General features: G+C 34.9%; 1 protein-coding gene across 6 annotated transcripts in view; it reads left to right on the top strand.

Moving 5' to 3' along the window:
• The window catches only part of LOC147069248 (uncharacterized), a 35,715-nt gene that overhangs the window by 1,479 nt on the left and 16,434 nt on the right, over positions 1 to 17,802 (top strand). The window contains exons 2-6 of one of the 6 annotated variants that reach the window (XM_085950935.1): positions 791 to 873; positions 2,221 to 2,336; positions 6,512 to 6,788; positions 8,295 to 8,534; positions 9,685 to 9,777. In XM_085950935.1, coding sequence (XP_085807061.1) covers positions 791 to 873; positions 2,221 to 2,336; positions 6,512 to 6,788; positions 8,295 to 8,534; positions 9,685 to 9,777 — 809 coding nt within the window. Of the gene's footprint in view, positions 1 to 790; positions 874 to 2,220; positions 2,337 to 6,511; positions 6,789 to 8,294; positions 8,535 to 9,684; positions 9,901 to 17,802 lie in introns of all 6 variants that reach the window. The other 5 variants (XM_085950934.1, XM_085950939.1, XM_085950936.1 and 2 more) reach the window with 5 other exon arrangements.

The following is a 17,802-nucleotide window of genomic DNA, read 5'->3' as shown; positions in this document are numbered from 1 at the left end:
TGACAGAAATGAAAATGGATTTAGATAAAATATGTAATGATCTCTGTATAATATTATCATTTATACCAATCACCGTATGACACTATTGATGTTACCACTGTATTTGAGACTTTTGCTACAGTTATCTTACAATTAAGTAGGTAGGCAGGTACCATAATATTTTTAAAGAATGCAGAATGCTTCCAATTGCATATTCTAATGCCATATACAGCAGTAGGTACCTATCTTTGCGGTCGTTTAGCGGAGGTATTTTATCGTAATCTTACTTAAATCCATCTTATCTCTCCATGAGAAATACTGCGTTTGTTGATGTAAGCGAAATACGAGAGCATTGTATCAGCTACCTACTATCTAAATTATTGACTATGGATCAAAATTATTATACGTATTTTGTAAACAGCACGACTAGGAGCTGTTTTTAAATTTCGCAAATGTTTAACAGAGTCTACAAAATGAACGAAGGCCTCAAGCAAACGTTTGTTATAATGAATTCATTATTAAAAATGACATTTGAAAGTGTCATAATATAAAGCATCCATTTTGAATGACGTGTGATGTCAGATTGCTTACGTCACAAACAGTGCTATACGCTATATTATGGTGTAAATCGGTTAAATAGCTTATAAAGAATTTCGGAATCTCATACATACGGCCCTAAGGATTGAATATGATAAATAGGGTGCTTTTTAAACGGGTATTTTTCTAAACACAATAGAAAAATATATATATGTTTCATTGTGTAAGTTAAATTAATTATAAGAATACTAAATTATTTATATGTAAAACAAAGGTCTTTAACGATGGGACTCCATATTATTCTTGGTGGAGTAGCATTGGTGATGATAATTATCCCATTGGAATCAGCAACAACAGGTGAGTGTTAAACACCTCCGTACCGTATCTGTTCAGTACCCGTATTTTTTATATTTTAATGATTGATTTTCGAATTCATATTGACCGTTATTTGTAATTCTAACCAAATATTAGTTAAATTATGTTAAATAATTTTGAATTTAAATATTAAATAAACGCCTATGATGCCCGACCGGTTTACATGTCAGCTTATAATTTCGTGATCCCAGGCTCGAATCTTTGGTTTGGCAAAATATACAATATATCGTTTTTCAATTTGTGTATGGAGTCAGACAATGGGTCAAATAGGATGAGCAAGTGGCTAACATCCATTTCTCGTGAAAACAAAAATCTGTTTATACAAATCTTTGCTCTGTGTAGGCCCGTATGATTGTATGAGGATCGGACATGGTCAAAAGATATAAATTTTACACAATTTTGATTATAACCAGATGAACTACCTTGAGATAAAATTCTTTGAAATTGATAGTCGTTAAAAATGAATATGCTGTACAATTTGGGGACCCTACTCGCAGTTCCAGTTGACTCCCACCCATGCATATCTATATAATTATGTTTTAACGAATACCAGTATTCAATAAGAAATACCGAAATAACGGCAATGATGCATTCATTTGGTATTGTAATCCCTAGTTTCAATTGGACCACGCCATATGACACCATAGTATGACATACAGTATAAGCTTTGAAAGAATAGTTTTTTACTGGTCACTTATTAAATTTTGGTGTTAATGTCTAAATAAAACATGGTTCTTGACGGTTTACTTTACACTATACAGGACGTCAACAGCAAACAAATGTTGAAAATAGCCGAAATTTTAGATTATTTGTTAGGTTAGATTAGGTTAGGTTTTCAATTCATGAATTTTGCAAAAATCGGCTATGAAAATTGGAGACTGTATAGTATACGATCATCTCTTTCCGATAAAAAAGCTCACGGCAAACTGAGACACGGTGAAATGTTTTACGTACAATTTACATGTAACCTTTACCAGGTCTAGATTCCTTTATGAAAGAATACTTAAAATGTATCTGAACAAGCCATGGGTATTGGCACAACTTCTGAACAAACCTTTGTCATAAAATTTACATTTTAAGTATCTACTGTAATTTTAAAGTCAGTGATAAGAAATACAATAAAAATTACCGCCTATAAGGGCCCATTTGCCTGATTTTTTTTCAAAATTACGAAGAAAACACTAACTTGTTAAAATGTACTTGAAAAATTCATTATTATTAAACTTATTATATTAGTATTTTCAAGTTTATATGCGTATCAAGTCAGATTATGACAACTGCACAACTTCGTGTGTATCTAATAATATATTATTTTTGTTTGAATTGAAGACGAATATTGCCCTCCAGTTGATATATATGGACCACCGTCTAAAAATTTTAACAATACCGAACCTACTCTATCCAGTCTGTCTTTAGTTTTGTACTCTACAAGTGAACCAAAACAGGTATGCGTTTTTTTATATTATATTGATGTAATACTTAATGTCATTATACTATATTTTATTCCGAGCTCCCAAGCCATGATGAAAAACTATTTCTCGTAAAAGACTTTTTAAGACAAATACCACTCTGTCCATAAGGTTTACCTAGCAGCGACAAATGACTAATTATACTACTGAATGAATCACAATATATTTAATTTATTTCTTAACCAACTACCTATGTGAGGAAATAAAAAAAAATACTATTTTTATCACGTACCCACACAAATAAGGAAAATAAAATAAATTTCTTATCAGAAGTGTAAAATTGAATTGATTTTATGAATTTATAACGATATTACGGCAGTCCAACAAAACCGTCCGGACATTGCCGCCAAACCAAATGCGCCCGTACGAGGGAGGCGATTTCTGAACGAAGCACTACTTCGCCGTTGTGCAAACCTACTTCAGTTAAAGTACTAGAAATACACAAAAAAGTCAACGGGCATTGCCGACTACAGATGGAATTTAGCTACATATTATGCTTTGACGATAGAGGCGCTCGTGACCGTCGCGAAGGTCGGTTTGACGTAAACATCAGATTTTTTATTTCAGAACGTAAAAACTGTTTATTTATTACATGTCTTTTACATAACTTACCGTTGAAAGTGTTATTTTGCGTTTAAATCCTCATTTAAGTATTTATTGTGATTTTGTAATACAGAAACACACATGTTTTTTGCAAAATACAACGGAAATGCCGTATTGTAATATTGGATACGTAACTAGCTTATTTAAAGATTAATTAGCTACGTATTTCAACAATGAATTGATTAATAATGCAACGTTATAATATTACCAAATTATTAAAAATTTCCATTAAGAGTTCCATCTTGACATGTTATCTTTTTAATTCTTCGGTAAAAATGCTATCTTACTATAACGCATGTACCAGATGTAGAAGCGTGCCGAATGCTTGCTCACTCGCACTTACAGCTAATTTTTATTCATGGCTCGAAGCAGCGCCATCTTTAGATTAATAAAGCCTGAGCATAATTTTTTGCACAAGCAATGAGTAGTCCACTGTTCAAAATCAGATCCCAGATTGCTTGACATATTGATTCGCCCTTTCTCGTTGAAAATTGAATTTAAAAAAATTCTCAAATCAAATATAATATTAACTATCAATGTTATTTATAAATAATAAACATTCCTGTTATTCATCAGCTGTTAAGGTCAGACTAGTCTTTCACATAAAAACCGGTGGTAATATCGATTTCCAAAAAATATGTCGCATTGATCTATGCATTTATCATGTAACCCATATATTCAAATAAAACCATTCCCTGTATGAACACGACAGACGCGTCAGTATGACAGGTCATCCATAGACAACAACGGGAGGGGCGGAAAAAGTAGGGCCAGTCGTTGTGAATGTATCGGCTTTCTACTTGAGTCGGTAATGCTCGAAGCCATTCGAAGCTGTTAACACACAATATTTCCTTTAAAACTAAAAAAATTACGTGCCTCCGTCGAAGCGGTTTGGCGACGGGTTTCGCAGTGCATTGTTCAGAAATTGGTCTCCAGTGGTCGTCAATGCGCCGCCCAGACAAATCCGCCAAGACAAAACCGCTCGAAAAAAATAAAAAAATATATAAAACAATTTGTGCTTTTTTTTGGTTTTTCGAATTGCGTATCGATGGAAATTTACATACTTGCGATAATCAGTGTAATTTGAGATTTAATCCGTTGCAGCTGTTAGTAGAGTAATAACAATGACTTAAAATCATCAGCTTTTAACACTTTTAACACGCCGATAATTATACTTGTTTAATCCAATGCAGCTACATAGCTTATACCTGAGTTCCCTAACGGAATACCTGGAATATCTATCCCGCAAGAAATGCTGATATCGAATCGTTAAGTCTACGTATATCTTCTAATATATAAAAATTAATATTTGTTTGTTTGTTTGTTTGTTCGTATTGTATGCGCTGCCATACCGTTCATCCGATTACGATAAAACTTTGTTAACTTATTGCTTGCACTTCCGCAAAGAGTATAGGCTATATCTTATATAAAAAAATGAATGTCTGTCTGTCTGTCTTTCTGTCTGTCCCGTATGCGTTCCTATACCATTCATCCGATTGCGATGAAATTTTAATAAATGGTTGTATGCACACCTGCAAAGGTTTCTGTATTAGAAAAATCATCATCATCTTCTTCTTCATCATTATATTTTCTTTTATTCGTATGGTTCCTATACCATTCATCCGATTGCAACGAAACTTTGGTCAGTTACTGTACGCACACCCGCAAATGTTTTTAAATTAGAAAAATCATCTTCTTCTTCTTCTTCTTCATTATATCTTCTTTTATTCGTATGGTTCCTATACCATTCATCCGATTGCAATGAAACCTTCGTCAGTTGTTGTGGTAACACCCACAGAGGTTACTGAATAAGTACAACCATCTTCTTCTTCTTCTTCTTCATCATTCTATCTTATTTTATTTGTATGGTCCCTATGCCATTCATCCGATTGCGATGAAACTTTCGTTAGTGGTTGTGCCAACACCTGCGAAGGTTTCTGAATTAGTACAACCATCTTCTTCTTTTATTTTATATTCTTCTATTCGTATGCGTTTCTATTCCATTCATCCGATCGCAATAAAACTTTCTTAAATAATTGTGCCGAAACCCACGAAGGTTTCTGAATTAGAATAACCATCTTCTTCTTCTTCTTCTATTTGCAATGAAACTTTGGTGAGTTGTCGTGCACATGCCCACGAAGATTTCTGAATTAGAAAATCATCTTCTTCTTCTATTCGTATGCGTTCCTATACCATTCATCCGATTGCGATGAAATATTTGGCCATTTGTTGTGCGCACGCCCGCAAAGGTTTCTAAATTAGAACAACCATCTTTTCTACTTTTATTCGTATGCATTCCTATACCAATCATCCGATTGCAATAAAACTTTGGTGAGTTGTTGTGCGCATGCTCACAAAGATTTCTGAATTAGAAAATCATCTTCTACTTCTATTCGTATGCGTTCCTATACCATTCATCCGATTGCGATGAAACTTTTGTCAGTTATTGTGCGCACACCTGTAAAGGTTTCTAAATTAGTATTATATAAAATACAACGTTTGTTGTTTGTTTGTTCTATCCAATTTTGATTTTTTTTACTACATATTAATGACATTAATAACGTTTGGATATTTTGGATTCGATTTTTATTTAGTGGTCTTTTGTTTGACCTTTACTCCTATTAGAATTATTTTCATATTGCTATATTGTATAACACAGATATTTTAATATTAAAAAAATAATTACTTACCTCTTATTATTTTTTAAATATCTTAGATAAATATAACCACGAAGCGACACTGTGCGAAGCCGGGTACTTCAGCTAGTATATTATAAATTTAATATGGAATGAAAATATTTTTTCTCCTAACTTTATTTTTTATACAATATCTTTATTCGTAGGTTTTATTTATTTGTGTATCTAAAATATAATATTGTGTAAAAAATAAAAATTATCTCATTTTTAAATTATTTTGGCGGTAATATCTGGGCGGTAATGTCTGGGCGGTTTTGTCCGGGCGGTTTTTGTTTGAGCGGTTTTGTCGGGACCACCGATATTACCCCAGGGAGGGAAAACTCTTTGAAAGCTGAATGATGTTATTGCTACTTATAGAGTTTTATTTTTTAATAATCAGTTCTAGTTATATGATAATGAAATAAAATTAATTCACCATTAATTTTAGGTTAAAACTAATCCAATGTTCGGCACGATATCCTTAGAACCATTAGTAACATTCTTAAGGGGGACATGCTCAGCGTAGGTCGAAATGGAGCTTTTATTCTATTTTCAAAGCATGACCCTGGACATTCCTTAAACGTTGTAGATAATCTATTTATACAATTTTGAAGCCTTATTATCCTTTATATTTATTTTAAATATTTGATGACTGCATAAAGTATTTTTATTACAAAAAATAGTATGTAATGAAAATACTTCATGCAGTCATCAAATGTTTAAAATAAATATAAAGGATAATTCTTCAAAATTATATAAATAGATTATCTACAACGTTAAAGAAATGCCCAGAATCATGCTTTGAAGATAGAATAAAAGCTCCATTTTGACCCACGCTGAGCACGTCCGCCCTAAAATAATTCTTTTTTTCAGACGGCTTTCAAATTATCAGACCCAATGTCGGTCTTATTAAACTGCAGCAAGTTTAACTCCAGTCTTCCTCTAACGATATTCCATCATGGATTCCGAACCACGTCGTGTCTTCCAATCTTGAAACAAATCCCTGATGGCCTACTCCAGCTTGAAAACACCAACGTCTGTGTATTGAACATATCAGAATATATGAATGGCCCTTACGATAGGGCTGTTCATTGGATTAAATATATTGGAGCCCTAGAAGGCAATTGGCTTGCCAACTATTCTCGCATACGTAAGAATTTTTAAAATAATCAAAAAATAAACAAACTTGAAGGAACATTACAAATTATAATTTTAATACGTTCGGACGTTTCTATAGGTGCTGCTACAACCCTGAATGGTCCACATTTGGGGATGTCTCCTCTGGGAGTCTAAAGAGACCTGAAATATTTTCAAGCCGAGGCATAGTAGTGGTTGATTACCATATAAATAAATAAATACGTGGCAACGTTGTTTGTCCGAATGTAAAAAAAACGCAGCGCCGTATTTTGTACCTGCTGACAGCGGAATGGTTTTCCCGCGCAGCAGACGCTTCTAGATATCGATAATTTATTCAAAAATGTAGTAAGATTAATAAGTATAAAAAAACTTATAAGGCCAGCCGTTTTCTAAGACCATCATTCCGAGGTGTTATTAGTGTCCACTACCAAGTCCCAATAACAGACGAAACGCCAGCATACTGAGCGAGGAGAGGAATTTTCTCGCTCCTGACTTGATGGGAAATGGCAGTGCGTAAGTCAACTATCACATCGTCCTTATTTGTATTAGTATAAGGTTTCACAATACGTCTTCTACTCTTCTATGACTCTATCCAACTGCACAATTAGTTAATACATGGCAGTCGAGGTGGTCGGCATCCACCAAGGGACGACAAACGTATTTGTTTTTTCCAGATGTGTCCTGCAGGCTTCATATGAGACAACTCAGACCAACACACTGGGTAGGCCTGTTTCTGACCGCTCATGGTGATTTCGCAGCCAAGCTGCATGGTTTTCGCTTGATAGGACATGAGCCGGAATGCACGTGCAGTCACGACCATCAAGACACTGAACACGTCCTCTGGGACTACTCGTTGATTGGATCCGTCCACAGACGGGCCCGATTGGCCACGCTGACTTGATATTAACCAAGGCCAACTTTGAGGCATTCGGAAAATTTTCTGCGTCAATATGGAGGACGGAATAAATCCGATCCCTCCTTAGATTGATTATTTCCAACTCCTGACTCAACCCTTTCTTTAAGCACTAAAGTGCATGGTTGCTACATCAGTCCCATGCAGCATCGCTTTTGGACAAGGAAGTGTGGCACTAAAATCTTTTCATTCTTACACGTTTATATCGTCATGGAAGGCGGCCGTGCACAAACTGCGGCTGCATATACATAGCGGGTGGAGATGGGGAAACTCAAATCATTGCACAATCAGTGTGCCACCCTCTTCTTCAATACCCCAGTTCATTTGTTTGAAATTTCCTATATTTTTTTCAGTTTTGAAAGAGATTTCCGGTTTCTATTCTGATACCATGCGTTTCTTTGTTTTTACACTTGTTTTTGAGAAAAAGATTCTTGTCCTGTTGACATAGTTACTGAATGTCAGTTTTGTTCAGAGTATTTTGGATGTCGTCAAGTAGATCTCTTAATAATGAATCTTTTAACTTAATGATTTTTAAATCCCTATATTATTTTTTTAGAAATGTAGTTTTTATAACATTTTATTTTAATTTCATCTTATTTCTTGTAGCTGGAGTTAACAAAGAAATCCATTTGATCGGCCACAGTCTTGGAGCTCATTTATCAGGATATGCAGGGAAAAGCTTTGCGTTGGCTCGTGGGGAAAAAATCGCAAGAATCACTGGATTGGATCCAGCTGGTCCTTACTTCGAAGGATATCCAACAACTGCCAGATTATGTAAGACTGATGCTAGCTTTGTGACCGTAATTCATACTAATGCAGGAGGCCTCGGAATTAGGGAGGCGTCAGGTAAGTTTTATCATTTGATTTAGTTTTAATAGGCAATTGAATTTAGACTATAAAATACCGGACGCGCGCAAAATGGAACTATACTCTTTCCTCAGGATATTGTGACCCAAATGATTTGGCTTGTCTTTTCAACGGATTTTCTCCACTTCTCTCGGCGTCCAAGACATGTGGCCACCGGAAGACCCGTGGCACTCATGAATTGTTGCAAACATCTAAGGCATCCAATGTTTATTTTAAATATCCTAATGCAGCATTTCTCAAATACAGAACTGCACTGACGACACAAACAATAACGATCAGGGGTGCTCCAAGCACGGGTGTTAGGGCTGCAAAACACCTAGGCGGCATAATTTAAGAACGGAAAAAGGTATTTAAATAGAAGCTCCCGTGCTCATTATCGTCTTATAATTCATAATGTTATATTTTTTTAAATTAAAATAAAGTTGTGTAAGTATTTAGATAGCAATAAAATATTTTTTTAACTTTTCTTGATTTTTGCCATATTTTGAATAAAAAATATATTTTTAATTTGAGGGGGTCAACTTTTGGCTGTCACCCAGGCGGCAAACATCCTTGGCGCGTCCTTGTTAACGATATTCTACGACATGTAAGGCATGTGTCAGTGTAAGACCCGTGGCACTCAGGAATTGATGCCATAATCCGGGGCATCCAATGTTTCCTTTAATATTTTTAGACGGTATGTCTAAAAAACATGACGGTACAAACTACACAAACGGACACTAATGATCCCAATAATTATGACCGTTAGGCCATGCGCATTCAATGACTACTAGTGAGTTGTGGGTGCAACAGCTCGCAATGACTTGTAGGTAAGCACCCTTTGGAGTGTCTGGGAATGAGGAATATGCCTGTAAAGGTACGGAGTTAGCAGTTGACACAACGAGAGGCTATAAATAGTAGGCGGAGTAAGTGTGGAATTCAGTAGTACAGTGGTACATATTAGATTTTGTTAACCCTGTCGTTACCATTAAAGTTCAATTATCTCAAAACTAGTAGTTTTGACTTATCCCACTGATGCTTTCAAGTAGGGAACTATTCTAACTTGCAATTGAAATTTGTTTAAACAACTTCCAGTGACCATCATCCAGTGACTATAAACACTATAAAGGCAACTCACATTGTTTTCCAGGACATGTTGACTTCTATCCGAACGGAGGAACAACACAACCCAACGCAGATGGTATGGAAAGTCATAAACGATGCTGGAAATACTTAGTCGAGAGTATGTACTATCCCTTTAACTTCCCAGCAGTCTCTTGTCCGAGTAGTACAACTGACATAAAAAAATGCACATCCCCCAATCCCAGCGTATTCATGGGATATAACGTAACAAGTACGGCTGCAGGTATCTATAAACTGGTGACAAATGGTACTTCGCCTTATGGTTTGGGAAAAGTATAATAAATGCTCCAGAAACAAATGTATCAAGCTTTTTTTCTTTAATTGCAATAATTAGTTAACACGAGAAAATGTAGGTAAGTATTCCGAGTGGTGAAACTATCAGTTCCAGCTAGTGATTGCAATACCGAATGAAAATACCAATACCGGTTGGTGGCGCTTTTGGCAGTTGACTGTAATTTGAAAGTAATGGTGGATCACCGATCTAGAAAGGGGGGGGGGCTTAGACAGGATGCCAGACACTGCCCTTTCCATCGGCCCATCCAACCTGGTTGCTACTAAGGCCAATTATCTTGCTTTCAAAAAATTTGCGGCGTCTTACTACGGGCGTGGAGATCTCTTCACATAAATTTTGCTGCCTGTATGATTAGCTTCGTTCTTTAATTTAAAAAACAAGTAGGTTCATTTTCTTTTTAGTAATTTCTATGTGCTTTTTCTCTCCCTGGCACTTTGCATTAGAGTAAACTCAGTAAACTCAGTTGGAGCTCATTTTGAGCGTAGCAATCTAAGTCTTGGGCATCTTCTCCCAGGACACTCCCAGGCCAATTCTTAGATGCTTCACATCACCAATTGACGGGTCCCGTGATACTCTCGATTAAGACCGAGGGTGGTACGGGGCGGGTTTGGTGGAGGGACTTTAACTTCAATGCCCTTTAATGTTGAGAGGGCTGGAGAGCACTGGAGTCGGTTTGGTGTTCATGCACTTATGCACTGGTAAGCGGACGGTTTGGAATGTCACTCTAGCGGTTTCACTTTGGTTTTGGGATGAATGATGACGACAAGTTAAGGATGGATGATAGACGCGATATTCGCACAAACTGTATCAGATTTAGCGCAATGAAGGTCGAACCGATATGTTTTGTCTGAGTCACGCTGAGGTTAACGACGGCTAAGCTATAACAAGCCTGCACGCGTCCACTTTCTTGATGTTACTTGAGATAACTAAATGTTATTCGCAATCAAGTTTGACTTATGACCCGTAACTGCTGGTCGCCCTGGTCTTGCGACAATAATAAATAAGGATTCGATGTAGATGGAAAAGTAAAGAATAACGGCCACCACAATTGGCCCAACCACCGGTATTTCCTATTGAATACCGGTATTCTTGAAATATATGAAAAAAGTAGGTATCTACCTATAAATAAAGATATAAAAATGTCTTAAAAATATTAATATTTTATAGCAAAAATATCTAAATAGGTAGATATTTTATACGTAAACCTTTAAAAATAAATAACTACAAGATAGGGAGAGATGCCGATGTTTATAAATACCTAGTACAGTGGTGGCGAACCTATAGCACGCGAGATGATTTTACGTAGTACGCGAATGTTTTATTTTGAAGAGAAAAAATATACCTATAATAATAATAAATGACAGATCGTATTTTATTATAAATAGCAGATATATCTACAAGAATAAGCATTACGTCTAATGTAAATATAACATGCATAGGTCTTTATGCTTTATCCATCACATATAATATTATCGCAGTAACTTCATCAGGCGGCGGGAGAAGCCGCGCTACGAACATCTGATTTTGATCGATTTACAAAAAATACTAGTATACCGGTTTTGAAATACCGGTATTGCAATCCCTAGTTCCAGCGTCATAGCAGTAAAAAATAACCCTTTTATGTAATACAAATTGTTTTTAATAACTTTATTTGTGAAAATGTACCTGTAATAATATGTTAAGTTGAAATAGGCTCTCATGATCCGACATAAATAGTGCACACTAAATGTTGTCAGTCATACTTATTTGTTGTCGTTGAATTAAGAATACATAGGTATTACAGATGGTGACTAACCAAACCATAACACATAAAAAATATTTTATAGATAGACGAATATTTTTTGACTATTATATTATGGTTTGGTTACGCAGAGTTTAATAAATTTTGAAAACTAACTAATATTATCTGCAATGTGTAGTCTTATTGCGATTAAAACAAATACGCATGACTGTCTAAGTTGAGTAGCCACTAATCATGTCGGATCTTTACAGCCTACCTCCACCCATCGGCGACACATACAGTCTATTCTAATAAGAATCAAGAGAAATGCCAAAAAGAAGATGCACATAATAGTATTATTCCTTATACCTATACTAGGAACACGTTGTGAAAGTTGCTTGATTTTGAAAATGGTTGTCCAGATTGATGGCAAAAAAAAATTTGCATTAAGGTTACCTGTACCTTTAAAATGGCTTTATTGTAGACCAGTGTTTCTCAACCGTTTTACACCCACCTGCAGACCACTGAAAATATAAGAAACGTTTTGCGGACCGCTAACGCAGAAATTAAAAAATATTATTTTTAATATTTATATTATTGTAACGTATAATAACTAGGGCCCGGATTTATATGCTAGTGCATGTTTTGTTAGGGTGTATCAGCAGAATCCAAAAATAAGAATTTATTTTGCATATAAATGCATATTTGAGACGTTAGAGCATATTTGAGACATTAGTGCATATTTCATTAATAAATGCATATTTTAGGGCTTTTGCTTTTATAATTTTATCGAAACATAACTAAATCAGGTAGATGCACTTGCATTTTTAATGGCATCTCCGAGCATTTCATCATTATTAATTTCTCAGAAAAGTGAAGTCAACCTGGGCACCTTTATTTAAATTTTACGCTATCTCCTCTGTGGACGTTGAGAGATCATTTTCCGCATATAAACAAAATACTGACAGAATTGCGGAAAATTTAATGTCAGAGAATATTGAAAAAAATATTGTAACTTATTTTTTCGGACAAAAAACAGCAAATAGTATTTAGGAATAGTTAAGTGTGTCTTTTTTGTTTTTTTAAGCTGTGTTTAGTTTCCATAGTTTTCATTTACATTTTGCATTTCTTGTTCAATTACTGGTTGAGAAACACTGTGTAGACAGTTGTTATAAACAGGAAAAAAAATAAAGTATCTTGGAACCTGCATTGACCGCTTTCCAACACAAGACCTCAAATCTTTCAAAAAACTATGTTTAATACTATGTTTTAATTATACATATATATATATTTTTCACATTAAAGTAAAATTATAAACATACTACTCGTAACACGTATTAATTATTACTCGGCAACTATTTATGTCGAATCCTACGTATATCCTTCGCCACTAGGGGTTCAAATCCCGGAGTCCCGAGCTATTTTTGATACCTATGAATCCCTGGATTGATTTTTTTATCAATTTTTATGGAAAATAAAATAAAAACAAAAATATAATAGAAAAATACTATTAATAACAAATAACTACATTAGAAATAAACTGAGTTTGAATGAAGTTTGTTTTATACCCATGTGTAAGTTGCCGATTCATTTTATTTTTTCACATAAATTAATAAAAATGAGAAAGATTGGAAAAAACAATGCTTCGCACTATTAACAAAGTAATTCCACCATGATCTCACACGTTTTACGGCAGTTTCATATTTGGCTGACTAATTATTAGATTTATGAAGCGAAAAGGCCTTAAGTAGGTACACTATGATTTGCTTTACTATTTTAAATCTAGCTAACCCATTCAATAATTGGCGGCTCTCGTGGTGCAGTGGGTCAGGCGCTCGCCTTCCACCCGAGAGTTCCTGGGTTCGATTCCCGGTCATGACAAAAACATTTATGTGTTTTTCTCAAAGCCTGGGTGTTTGTGATTGTTCAAAATTACTAACAACCACCTTGTACGAAAAAGCAAGGACATGGTTATTAATAATTCTAAAAAAAAAAAAAAAAAAACCCATTCAATAAGTCTTCACTATCAGAAACAGCAATCTCATATTAAATTCACATTATTATTTATATTACAATATTATTTACTCCATTAAACTTATGTATTTCCAAGATTGAACGTATACAATATCAACAATAAATGTCTTAAATAGTATAAATTATACTAGATTTATTTTTGACCGATTTTATCAATGTTATTTGTAAATATAAAAAAATTATATTAACAATGGAAAAAAATGCCAATCCCAGGATTGTCAAATTGTAATCCCGAAATCCCGGGATCAGAATTTTGGCTCGGGATTAGATTCCCTGTTCGCCACTACACATTGTTATGTTTTTGGCAACGAAAATCCTTACAACGGGCCCGGATCCTTCACGTGGTCCAGTGGTAATAAGACTAGATGGATGTCAATCTTCAGTGATGTTTATTCGTCATGCTCTCAAAATACAGTTACATGCTGTAAATAAAATGGCAAGAGCTCAGGAGAGTTCGATTCGCAGTAAAACAACTTGGAGGGTAGAGCTGAGTTAAGTATGAACAAGTTGAATGGTCCGACTTGAATGATATTAGAATCATTAACAATACTATAAATAATATGAAATAGTAAGTAAGTACTATTAGTGACGCTTAGTTAATGTATGAGAGTTAGTAATAATATGTGTGTAGTAACACAGCTAGATAGTACTATTTATTAATTTAATAAAACGCAAAAAAAAATATTACTAATTCCACTTTTATTATTTAATAATTATATTTTAATAATAAAAAATAAACAAAAGTAAAACTACTCCAGATAGATAGTGAACCGGTATGAATCTACACGGTGGTTAACTGCGTTCTAATAATATTTTCAGAGACGATTTGAAGGTCTTCTGTTTTTAAATATTACCTATTTATTTACACCGCAAGACAAAAGATTATATGGGCCTCCACAGGGTGTAGAATATATTGACAGACTATTTGCTTAGAATGGACATCGTTACGTTAAGGGCCCAGGTACCGTATAAGTGACGAAGCCCACCAGAAGCGGCGCTCGGTGCGCTCACTACGAAGTAGGCCCCCTCCCACCCACGCATTACTCTTCACCTACGTAATGAGGGGCACGAGAAGCACAAAATAATTATTATTATCAGCGTCTCTCATAACAAAGCAATAAAAATATTATTATAGTTCTCGGCGGCTTGTAATTCATATTCACGATTACGTAATTCTACCAGCAAAATATCGGATACCCAGTAACTAAACAATAAGTTCACTGTTATTAAATAATGCCTACTCGCCCGTCTATCGACAACGCGTCCAGAAGCGGATAAAATAAAATGGCGCGCGCGTCTTTTGCTTGCCGTGTTCAATGGGCTTTGTCATATTTAACAACGTAGTATTTTCGTTAATTCGTCCCGCTGAGAAGCCAAACAACGTGTGAATCTTGAGGCGAGCGGACACAGTGCTTCGTCAAAGCCAGTGTGCGCTGCTATATTTGATAACGTTTTATTTTCGTTGATTCACATTGAATATGCGCGAGCGCCCCGCAAGCCCGATTCTATGTGCACGGCGCCTAAGGCTCAGAGCCCACTACGCCGACACATTGCATACATTCCATCAAGCTTGTCGACCCTTTCACCGTTGTGATTGTAAGAGCCAGCCGACAGATTATGCCCAGCGCGGTGTATAGAAAAAAAAACGCAACGACACGAGTATTTTTGGGATACCTTGGGAGCTAAGTCAAGATTATCTGTAGATGGTATAAAAAAGATGCATGATGTATTATTGTAGGTGCCGGAATGGTTTTTTGTCTCTCTTGTAAAATTTGCGCAATTCAAGATAAGTGTTAAGAGTGCGCAATTATGACTGTTTTATTTTTCAGGATTTCAGCCTTCGGGATTTCGGCTATTAGGGATTTCGGCCATTCTGGATTTTAGCGTTCGGGATTTCGGTATTCGGGATTTTGGCCTTCGGGATTTCGGCTTTCGGGAATTCGGCCATTCGGGATATCGGCTATTCGAGATTTCAGCATTCGGGATTTCGGCCTTCGGGATTTCGATCCAAACCCATTATTGTATCATAATGTACGCCATACATTTCGATCCACCAATTTTGAAACTGTCTGCCAGAATTACTACTGCTAGCTTCACTAAGTTTTTGTTTCTTATTTTGTGCAATCATTTTTTGTTGGTAGAATTGAAATTGTTTGTTAATGTATTAATTAGTTTGGTTATTTATGCACAATCATCAGAATTGCTCCGATCAGATGAGGCATTCTCTCGCCACAGCGGTTTCAAGTATTGTAAATCGCGGTGCGGCATTTCCCGCCACCTGATGAGGTTAGTGCGATAAAAATTCTAAGGACCGACCTATGTAATTACATAATTAAATAAAACGTAACTCTTATACTTGAAGAGTATTTGCCTGCTATTTTTTATACAATGTGATCTGTCACCATAGGTTCGCCACTACTGAGCTATATGAATGACAATAATGTTAATCAATTTTAGTAAATAAATGACTACCTTTTACGGTATTATAATCGAAAAATGTCGATTTATTCTGTGAAAAAATAAACGCATAATAATGACAAACTTAAACATATACGGTACTTTGGCCCTTAATATGTATTGATTTATTGGTTATGAATTAATTATTAACATAAACAAATAGTAACTGTTTCCAAAAAAAAATATTTTTTACATTTTGTCTTAGTTGGATTCAGATTTTGATTCAAATAAGATAGAGCAGCTGTTTTAAGTGATCCAAGTATTTATAACAGCTTCAAGTAGGAAAATCTTTGAAATAGTGGTAAGAATATTTTTTTCTCTCTGCGCCCAAATATAATAATTTTACTTTTCTTATCTTAATAATATATAATTGCTCTTAAGAGAGAGGCTTCTATCTACCTTGCGGAAAAATACGAAGCTTGCAATTTCAGACATTTTTTTGATAATTTACAATTACAACTGTAGGTGTTAATTAATAAATATGTAGTAACTGAAAACATTAAAGAGAAAAATATGTTTTAAGTCAAAGATAAACTTACAATTATTGTAAAAAATGTTATAAAATGTGAATTTGTCACAGGACCACATTTTATTGTTACATTATATTTTATGGTTATATTTATTATTAAAATTTATTTTATTAAGTTTTCAATTTTTCCTCGTACAGATTTTTGACTAATTCATAGTCTTAATATTTATTTTAAAAAACAACGATTTTTATATAAATATAAATGTGTATAACTTGAAATCCTTTTTATTTATATCAAATCGAGCTTAAATATTGGGATCATACCTAAGTGCTAAAGTTGCTTGATTATTAGTTAATTTAGTCACAATTAGGTAGAGCGTAGGTTACGAAATTGCTAAAGCACATTGACCTGAACCCGATGGATGCAGGTTTGAGTCTTGTTCGAGTATAATTATCATATAATTTTTATTATGCAAATGAAACTGAATTTCCGAAATATCTTTTTATAAGAATACTAAACCACCTAAAATTATTCCAAAGGTCTTCAACAATGGGAATCCATATTATTATTCTTGGTGGAGTGGCTTTGGTGATGATAATAATTGTCTCCGTAGATTCGGCAGGTGCGTATTAAACACCTCCGTACCGTATTAGTCCAGTGTCCGTACAATAGATTTTAAGGATTGTTATTGGGCAATCTCAATCAAATAAAATTATTTTGTTAAATAAATTTTAGACAATGAGTTTTGATTATAACTTTGACGTATAAAATTCTTTGCTATCGTAAGTGGAATTGATAGCCGTGAATAATGAATCTTTACCAATTTGAGAGCCCTATTTGCGTCACCAATTGACCCTGCTACCTGTACTTCTGTGTAGCTGTAAGAGATGGCATCTTACCAAGCTTCAAGCTCCGCCAAATCTTAAGTTATAATTATATTGAAATGCACGTCGTGTACTATCACGTGACGTCATGCAAAATCACACGTAAGTACCTAATTGATCCTGACATATAAACGTAGTATCTCGTGATATGCCTAATTAAAAACGGACGTGGTGCGGGGCAGTTTGGTTTGGAGGGATGTATGTTTATGTTGGCTACTATGATTAACCTATGTAATCCCCCAAGATTTCGTTTCTGTGGGGATACTTA

The sequence above is a fragment of the Rhyacophila brunnea genome, unplaced genomic scaffold (assembly GCF_057557595.1).
Source record: "Rhyacophila brunnea isolate RB1 unplaced genomic scaffold, BYU_Rbru_1.0 scaffold_24, whole genome shotgun sequence".
NCBI lineage: Eukaryota > Metazoa > Arthropoda > Insecta > Trichoptera > Rhyacophilidae > Rhyacophila > Rhyacophila brunnea.
This window is presented reverse-complemented; position numbering and strand designations above follow the sequence as displayed.